Raw genomic sequence first — 10,002 nt, forward strand, 5'->3', positions numbered from 1 at the left:
TCTGAGGATGACAAGCACATCTTTTGCTGAAAGAACACAGGGTTTAACATTGTGCCTTCCTGCTTGGAATAGAACTGTGACTCCCATCCCAAAATGCATTTAAAGTGAGAACTGGAGTGGAAAGCAGGGAAACTGTGGCTCCAGAAATAGAAAAGACAAGGAGCGACGTTGATGTGAGCAACCACCCCCAGCAATACCTGCATGCCCACATGGAGTAGATCTTCCTTGGGCAGCCAGCCTACTCGTCCAGGGTCTCACTACCAAGATGAAAGGTAGCTCAGCTTGGATCACGTTACCAATTGTAGTTTGTTGCTTACTGTGAGGAACTACCCAGTTTATCTGTGTCTATAACCAGCCTGGCACTGCAGATATCTTGTTGACATTCACATCGATTACATGCCTTGTCTATGGCAGCCTACTGAACACTTGATGATAACTGAATTTACAAATGTACTTGAGAACTGCTGTAAATGAAGACACCTTTCAGTTCAATACACAGACCCTGGTTTGATGATGTGACGCTCACATTTGTGATCAAATACTGAATCCAACCTAAGCATGTCAAACTTGCTACTTCTGTTTCCAGACTTACCAAGACAGGCACTCAGCATTTAAAACCAGGAGGAAAACAATGTTATCACTCATATATAATTTCAGAGTTAACTTTTAAGGAGAAATTACTAGCTATCTTGTCCGGTTTTTTACTTTCTTGTTAAGGTACAGAGTGCGCAATGATACATATATATACACAGCAAGCAGTTCAATGGCTGCATATCTGTCTTCTCAGGTTGCTGCACTAAACTTCAGCACAAAGGCCTGTCTTTCTCTTGAAGCCACTCACCTCGAGTACCCGGTTAATATAGTTAATTAATATCTAGCCAGTTCTCATTCTCGCTGTATTAGAGTTACGAAACCCTACAATCATTCTGGGTCACTCTGGTGCCAGCATTCATAAGACTAATAAACTTCCACCTGTATCTCAATCCATTCAGTTATGTTTACAGGTGATTCTGTAAGCCTCCTTTACAGAAATAACGGGAAAATGGAAACATGCCAAAGGTGAGGCATGTAATTTGAGAGCCGGGAATTAATTCGCATCCACAGTGTAGCCTCCTGGTGAATCACCTGTGGGTTACCAGCTGTATCTAACTCAAGAAATCTCCCTTTTTGGAGTTAATACCATGTTACTGTTATGTCATGTAACAGCTGTTGCTAGCCCGGAGGTTACATAAATAAAATGTTTAATTCCTGTCATTACCAGATCCCTGGCTCCCAACCAGCATGACTGCCATTATTCATTTATATGCTCTCTTCCTACAATAACTGTGTAAAAGGAGATGATCTTTGAAGACATTAAAGCAGCGTGTCTTTGCAAGATCTTTTACCAATATTGAAGTATTTATGATGCAAAGGGATTTTTAGAAGCAGCAACGTCTCAAATTCCAACTAATTTGGTGGGAACTGGGGAATTCATTAAACACCCATTTGTCATGTGGGCCTTCACCCTCCTAGTGATAGGTATGAGCTAATTCAACAATTACTGTTCTCACTAGAGAACAGTAGTACTACTAGTATGGCTGTAGCCCTGATTCTAATTAAGATATCTGAGACTGCATAAAAAAGGTATATAAACATGAAAAGGGTGAGCCTTTAATCCTGGGGGAAGTTGCATAATAAGCTAAGGTAAAATACATTAAACATCAATAAATTCTACCTATATGTGTCTAATGAGCTTGCAGTAATTCTCACTATAACAGCATGACTCTTGAAGGGGAATTTCACAAATTAATCTATTTAAATATTTTATATCCTTTTAAATTTTGTTTTGTTTTCTAATACATCAGCACTTCACAAGTGACAGAGCTATTCAGATCATAAATGAAAGAGAAAATGAATTACTCACTTATAATTATAATGAGAATGGCTGTGCATACTACACCAAGGATGATCATCATCTATTCAAAGAAAGTTACAAGAAAAAAGAGAAAATCAGGTTTTCAGATGAAATACAGTGGCAGAGTTTTTTGCTTTTATTTAACAGCCCTTTCTGTGTTACTTCTTGCAAAGACCCAGTGTAGAAGACTTGTTAAAAGCCCAGACTTGGTATCAAATTTAGGAAGAGCTGACCTCCAGCAACGGACTTACCCTCTTGTCAAAGCTATCAAGTTCTTGCTCATCAGCTAAGATGCAATGACCAAACTTAACCATTTCCAGCAGTAAAGTAAAAATAGACTTCTAAAGTGATACAACTCCAGATATGACTTAAGCAAATGTGTTCCCTCTGGCTGGATTCACACATGGTTCAGTTAGGAGAAGGTTCTCCAAAACCACGGAGATGGTTGGGCACTGGAACAGGCTCCCAGGGCGGTAGGCAAAGCCCCACGCTGAAGATGTTCAAGAAGTGTTTGGACAACTCTCTCAGACATATATTGGAATTCTGGGAGGTCCTGTGTGGAGCTAGGAGTTGAAGTTAATGATTCTTGGGGATCCCTTCTAACTTGGGAGATTTTCTGATCTAGGTACCACTTTATACCAGAGTACCTTGACCACTTTCCACCATGTTTCCCTAGTCAGGAAAGAGGTGGCTGGAGAAGTCTGATGTCTAGCAGTTATTTTTGCTGGTTTTGTGTACTTGTGCTGTTGAGAGGTAGCCCACACCAGCCACACGGTTTCCAGCACATTAGCCTAGAAATGTCTCACTGGATAGGAAGGAGCAGATTCATCAGGGCCAGCTGCGCACAGACATGTACCAGCACTGAGTTAGAGGCCCCTATGTTAGATTTGCTGGATGCTAGTGAGGACACCAGAGATGCTGCAGCCCAATTCACATTATTAGCCCAGTGAGAATAGGAAGAATAATAACAACTTTAAAAAGCATATGGACATTTCGAGTCAAGATCTTCATTCCTCACAACATATGTCTAGAGGACAGAAAAATCTGCTGATTTGCAGGAAGTCTATTTATTGCTCCCCCTACTTAACCGAGACTGGAAGTCATAGGAAAGAAAGAAGGGTTCTGTTTGTCAGCATAAGGAGAAAGGGAGAATGAAGAAAGGAGAATGAGAGCTGGTTTGAAGGTCTAGTGTAGTATAGATCACTATGGTGACTGAGTTCAGTGTGGGTGAACCTAGCACAAAATCTGGGTCTGTAGGTCCAGAATGCCCTGCTTCCTGCACACCTGGGCAAAACAACTGGGTAACAGTTTAGAATAGGCTCAGAGAAACTGCTTAGCTGAGTTTCTAACCTAGATCTACTTCATTCTGGAGTGCTTGTGTATGTAGTTTAAACAGAATATTCTGCCTTGCTCTACACATCATAGCACTGTCGACTGAAGAGATAAAGCAGGCATCAACAGATTAATAAAAATGCATTTTGGATTCTCCTTTGGGAACAGGTTTTATTATATGAGTGGCCATCAGTAGTCAGCAGCAAAGATAGTGTTGAAGAGAAATGGGACATAAGGTGAACTTTTGCCACAATATTCATATCCTGCTAGTGGAAAAGGTCTGAAAAGGCAGAGGAGAGAGTGGTTCTCTCAGCTTAAGGGAAAGAATGAGACTTTGAGGACAGTAGAGAAGACAGATGGTTGTTTCAAGATCTACCCTGTCCTAATCTAACCCACTTTAAAAGACACTGTCATTTCCTCACTTCTCACAGTGGTTTGTGGTCATGCAACATAGAGGGCAAGGCACCTACTTCTCCCCTTGACAAGAGACTATTTAAAGATCCCATCTTACAAGCAAAGACCCAGTACATGCAAGAAAAGGTAATGTCTTAACAAGAGATCCTTATACTCCTTACCTTGCAATTTTTCCACCAATATTTTCTCTTCAGTTTGGCTGCACTGGTTTCAAACTGTGAGGCACCTGCTTGCAATGCATCTGCCCGGTTGTCAAGCTCTGAGAGCTTCTGGTCTCTTTCTAGCACCTTGTCCACGTTCATTCTCATGATGTCTACCACCTGCAAAGGCATATACCCCCACTTTAGATTCAACATATAGTAAAGCCAAGGGTCACCCATATGTTCACACTCTAACACATCATACTGTGATGAAACCAGGTTTTTGCCATTACAATATGTGATGACAAATACTTGGACAGAGCCTCAAAAGCCATGTCTATGAAAACAGACACAGTGAAAACAGGATGAACATAGCTATTCCATGCTCAGATGCACTTAAAAGTAAAGGGACATTTTGAAGTACAGTAATTAAATTCATTAAAGCTTTTGATTCCCTTTAGCCTACTAGGTGCTTCACTACAGATGCAAAAAAACTGACAGAGATCTGTACCTCTACTACAGTTTGGTTGGCAATTGTCCAGTTATCAGTAAACCCAAGTTATTATTTTCCTTATACGTTTAATATAATTAATTCAGTTAATATAATTTCCTTATTTGAACTAGAGAAATTGACTAGATAAAGCCATGGTAAGAGAAAAGATATGCCTTTTCTGACCAAGGAATTTGTTTGTTCTACAGGTTTTTCCCAGACAAGATGCCTTCTCAGACAAAATTTGAAGTCCTGCTGGAAAGCGGAGGAGATGAAATGCCTTACCTGCCAGAATTCTTCCGAAGGGTAGCAGGAAGCTCACCTGCTCTCAGCACACATCTTCAGCAAAAAGTGTGCACGGCCAGTACATAATGGGTAAGGTCTATTCATGCATACATCTTATAATTTGAGTTAGAGGAAAATCCCTTCCAGAAAATTTATAATCCTAAATAGAAATCCTGGATAAATTCATCACTAGTATAAAAGTTAGATGGCACACAAATCTCAGTAAAGTTGTGTCTACTTATTCTAGCAGTGAAAATGGTTGCTGGTATGCTAATTTCTCCTAGTCTGTAATAAGGAAATCATATTATTTGCATATAATGCAATTTAACTATGGAAAAAAAAATCAAAACCAAAACAGACAAACAAACAAACAAACAACCTACAAAAGCAGAATCATACATATACTTGATTTATATACTTTGAGTAGACACCAATAGTGAAAGAATATTTAAAAAGATTGACACTGGTCTAAGCGCTACTCCAAAACTCAAGAGATTTGTTTCCTTTGTCCAAACTTAAAACAAAATTTTTCTTACTTTGTTTTTCTTACTTGTGTTCCCTTCCAAACATTTGATTCCATGTCAAACAATAAAAAAATAAAATAAAATCATTTATCAGCTAGTGTTTCTTTAAAATTTGTCTTGGTACTCTGTTTCATAGTTACATTTTTAAACTCTCTGGGAAATGCTGAAACACAATACTGTAAAATTTCTACTTCTTCTCTACTTTTTTTTTTTTTTTTTCCAGAACTATTTATTGAATTTAACCTGAGTATCCAGCCAAGACAGTATTTTTATCAAATAAATAAATGTTTGTCTAGCCTAAAAGCACAATCTAAGCCTTGAAAAATAAGATCTAGGATGCCTAGAGAAATTACAGGAGAAAACCCAACATAGATATAGCTGAAATGCTGATTTCAGAGGACTGCCAATCATTTTAATAATATCAAAAATGCTCTCTCAATCAAAGCTGTGACCACTGAGTTTAGGGCTCGCATCTGGAGTGCTGTGTGCAACAGCGCTGGGAGCAGAAAAATAGCCAGTGCACTCTGCCGTGGTGTTTGCTGCCACCTACAGATTACTTTCTCACAAGACATAAAAGGAAAATGGCCAAAATAAATCTAGCAAGGAAGATCAAATCAACGCTTCATAGATCAGAACCGTAGGTGCTATAATACCCAGTGACTTCATAGGACAGAAAGTCTCGTAGTGCTTTTCTCCCTTGGCTATTCCTATATTGACATTCAATGATTATCAGTATCTGCTCACCACATGCTAGCTGCTCAAAACCAGCTCATACTAATCTCTGCCTTCTTCTCCAACTGCAGTTGAAAAAAATTCAGGTCCTCATTATTATCTGTAAAATCCTCCAGTCCAAGAGCTACACACTCCTCTCTCTTACTCGATAAGAGTTTCTGTCAAAATAAATTTTTACTTAGCACAAGAAGACAAACTTGCATTGACTTGAGTGAAAAGTATCAGAATACAGATTATCTCAAACACAGAGTGGGTTTTCACTAGCCTCACTGGAGCCTTATCCATTGATTTGTTTGAAGAGCCCAATGTGTCTGGCCTGCATCACTCTTTAAATAATAACTAGCAATTATTTGTCATCTTCCAGGGACAGTTACCTTGGTTGTCACTCAACATAAACATTTACAGCACCATCATGATGTAGTACGTTCAGGACAAGAAGTTTATTTCAATTATTCTGACCTTAGACTGATGTTGAAATGTAATACTCTTTTCCCTACTTCAAGAGTCACTCAACATCAGTGAAGTTACACTGAAGTGAAAGTTGGTAATAATGAGAGAACTGAACCTAGGCATTTCTATATACAGAGGATGTTCTTGGGATCAACTCCAAGCATCAGCAAAAGGGAGGAGAAAGAGTCCGATTCTGACCTTCAGCAAAAAAACTTCTCAGAGACAAAGCTCAATTTGACAGGTGTATTTAATTCATCTTCAGAAAGGCATTTGAGTTCAAGTTGTGAGATCTTTTTTGGTTTATCCTGAGCTTTTGAAAATAGAAGCCTTTATGCACGTAAATAGTCATTTTTTAGCTTGTATTTTATTGACCTGGCATAAAAGAGTCATACAGGCCCTGGTAATTTCCTCATGGGCAGTAAGCAATTAGTTACTTAAGTCTCTGCACGGGTTCAGCAAAACTCTATGCTAAATATCCAGCACAGCAAATGTGCACAGCAAGTGTGCAGGGATGCTGCAGCTGGCACTGGATGGCTGGTACACTCAGGGACGATACTCACAAGCAGTGGTATCCCCACTTATTCCTATTACCACAGCAATTAGATGGACACTGGCATTATAGGTGAGGGGACAGGGATTTTCTATACATTAAATAATTTAAGAAGCCATGCTGGAATAGGCACATATTCCTCTGAGGTCAGCCAGAAGGAGTGAGGACTTGTTGAAGATGTTGTGATGTCATGTGTGGGTGCCCTTCTGTGGGGGTGAATTGTAATGATTAATCATTACAGCTCTGACTAATAAACACAGCCCTCACCAGTACAATTTTCAAAGCCTACATGTATGAATAAGAGGCCAATGGTTTGTTTGTATGAAACAGCCTGTAAGATTAGCATTCAAACTTTAGGAATACAGGAATACATTAAGAGATCTGATTCACTATGACTTCTCCTCCTAACACAACCTTCTGGGACAAATTCCTGAAGCAGTACTGATGTCCATATCTATTCTGCATAAGTGTTACTGGTACATTAGTACAAGAGACATTCTGAGCACAGTCTGCCTCTTCATAAATGCTATTCTTTGGTAAATATCATTTCCTAGACCCAGTGTCTTCAGACAAGGAGTTGATGGATCACTAGTGAGGCAAGCATCTTAAAGGAAGGAAAAAAAACCAAAAAACAATCACATGAGCAGCCTTGGGGTGACCAACTGATCATGTGAAGCCACTTACTTCATCCACTTGGGCTTGTGTCTGCTGCAGCCGTTTGTTACTTGACACATTAGTAGCAGGAAGTGGTCCTGCAGCCCCAGCACCAGTGGGTCCTTGGGTAGGAGCTGGAGCAGACCTAGATTAAAACCAGAGAACATAAAAAGTGTCTGAAACTATTTTCATTTATTCACTACTCTTTTTTTTAGGATAAGTCGAAAGGAGGTGTCCACTGTCTGACAACACCCCTTCTACACTCCTGAATCACAACACTGATGTCCCATGTTCCCATGTTCTGCAATTCATTTTCACACACATTTTGTCAGAACCGTATCAAACTGTTCGCCTTCCTAGGTGGTATAGGAGCCAGGGCTGCAACCCCATCTTCTTCCTCAGCACACTGAACGATGCATTCCCTTGATCCTCAGTGTCAGGCTGAAGGATAACCAAGTAAAGAAAAACAAAAGGAAAGGAGAAAGAAATGGAGGAGGAAGTGGGTCAAAATTGCACACAGTGTCGCGTTAGTCATCTAAAGCACTAAGCAATGCTTAATCAACACTCTGGTGGTCACCAAATGCCCCAGCAGAACACCTAGCCGGGCTTGAATGCTTGTCTTGAACGCTGGATTAACATTTGCAGCAATGCTAATGAATAAATAAAAAAGTAATAAAAAATAAAAATAAAATAAATAAAAAATAAATAAAAAGAGCCTCGATCTTACAAGCATCATCCCTTTTTTTAAGTATCAATATGGTTTCCCCCAAGGTTGCTTTAAAACAACTTCAGACAGAACAAAAGTCCTTTAGAATGCAAAAGATCAGGTCAGTCTCCATACGTGAGCTTATGCAGCCATGACACCCTGCCAGCCTGAGCAGGGTCTGTCAGCCTTACCCAGTTGTTATTCACACCCACACTTCTGGTGTGTGAAACTTCACCTTTCCTTTCAAGGGACTCTGCCACTGCTTCCTGCAGGGAAATAAAACCTTTCCTGAAGCTGCAGAGGAAATCCGTAAGCATGTGAACTGAAAAAATATCACAAATCCCACTCATGCATTATCAATGCCTTCCCACAGTGATGGACTGAGAGAACACTGTGTTTCTCTATGAATCATTCCCTATTACATCCTGGGGTCTGATTAATGCTGTTAGAATTATGGCCCCATTAAGACACTGTCAGAGAGCCTAGAGGCACCTAAAGTTAGTTCTCTAAAAGTACCTTGAGCTGCAAAATCCAGTTTGACAGCATTGCCTCTGGGCTGAGATCCCTACAGATAATTCTGACCCTCACACAGACTCCCAGTGATGGAGCTGCTGTTTGCAGGAGACCTGGAGCACTGCTGCATTTTACACTTTCTTTTTCCTACTGCATGTGAGAATGTCATCATCAAGCTTCAGCTGAAAGAAAATAATTTGAACCGTACACAAATTGTTCATGCTTTAAGGATCTCACAGTCATTATTAAAAACATAAAAGAATGGATGCTGCTGCCACCTGTAATGGGATTTATTCTGAGTCTACACTGTTGTCACAAAGGATCAAAATCCAACCATAACATACACAAGCCCAAATAATGCAAAGCATGATCACGTTGGAGCATTATGAACTTCAAAAGGAGTTCCTAGGACAACAACTGAATAAAAATTTAAATTGTTAATGTTTTTTTCAGTCAAGGAAATAATTGGCTTTTTCTCAGTCAACACAAACCAGTATTTTTTTTCTAGGGAAATGTGTCATGCTGTTCACTACCAATAATGCTAACAAAGATCCCCTCTTGTGCTATGGACTGCTAGCATTCTGAACACTATGGAAGTGAAATATATGAGAAGAAGTGTTATTAGCCACATGTTTCCACAAATAAGCAGAGCTTATAAATGCAACAGTGTTCTTGGTCATATCTGTATGCTGCTGTATACCTTTTCTGCCAAGTAATTTTCACTTTTTTTTTTTTAACATACTTCCCAAGCAGGCCTTAAAATGATATTGCATAAAGTAGATACTTCCCAGTTTGTTCTCTTCCAGCTCCTTGCTATCATCTAATTTTGTTTCAGTTGTATTTCTTGGAGTTTCTCTGCTTTCTCAGTAACAGGAATTTGTATTTTTACATTTGCCTTCACTATCCAGCAGGAGCTAAGGTAACTACCAAAGAGAACCTTTATGCTAAGGTACAGCAAGCTTGTAATTAACAGCCACATCTTAATTAATTACGTAAAATCTAATACAAGAGCAATCAGATCTGGGTGCTGCCTTCAGTGCAATCTGCTCTTACCAAACCTTTTCCTCAGAGCTCTGCCGGTAGGTCATTCTTTTATGTAACATCAGTTATGTTGCTCCCCAGCATGCCAGTTAGCACATAAGCAATCTCACCAATTGAAAGCAGGTGCTGGATCTGTGTATGTACACAGCCAGCTATGAAGAAATGTTTGGCACTGTCCTAGTGATTCACTAAAATGATCTCAGCTGACTCAGATTTCCTCAGTTCTTCTGGTTACTTGCAGGGCCTGAAGCTGGTAGGTCAAATTCATGACTAACAA

The 10,002-nt window shown here is 39.6% G+C and overlaps 1 protein-coding gene across 1 annotated transcript in view; it reads right to left on the reverse strand.

Annotated features, from left to right (window-relative positions):
• LOC306949876 (vesicle-associated membrane protein 3-like) overlaps positions 1 to 9,772 on the reverse strand; it is a gene marked incomplete at both ends in the record, with an annotated part of 32,389 nt that extends 22,617 nt beyond the window's left edge. The window contains 4 exons of the mRNA XM_079539925.1: positions 1,904 to 1,955; positions 3,802 to 3,960; positions 7,496 to 7,610; positions 9,738 to 9,772. Coding sequence (XP_079396051.1) covers positions 1,904 to 1,955; positions 3,802 to 3,960; positions 7,496 to 7,610; positions 9,738 to 9,772 — 361 coding nt within the window. The remainder of the gene's footprint in view (positions 1 to 1,903; positions 1,956 to 3,801; positions 3,961 to 7,495; positions 7,611 to 9,737) is intronic.
• Between the last annotated feature and the right edge of the window lie 230 nt (positions 9,773 to 10,002).

The sequence above is a fragment of the Tetrao urogallus genome (genome assembly GCF_951394365.1).
Source record: "Tetrao urogallus genome assembly, chromosome: 9".
NCBI classification, from domain to species: Eukaryota; Metazoa; Chordata; class Aves; order Galliformes; family Phasianidae; genus Tetrao; species Tetrao urogallus.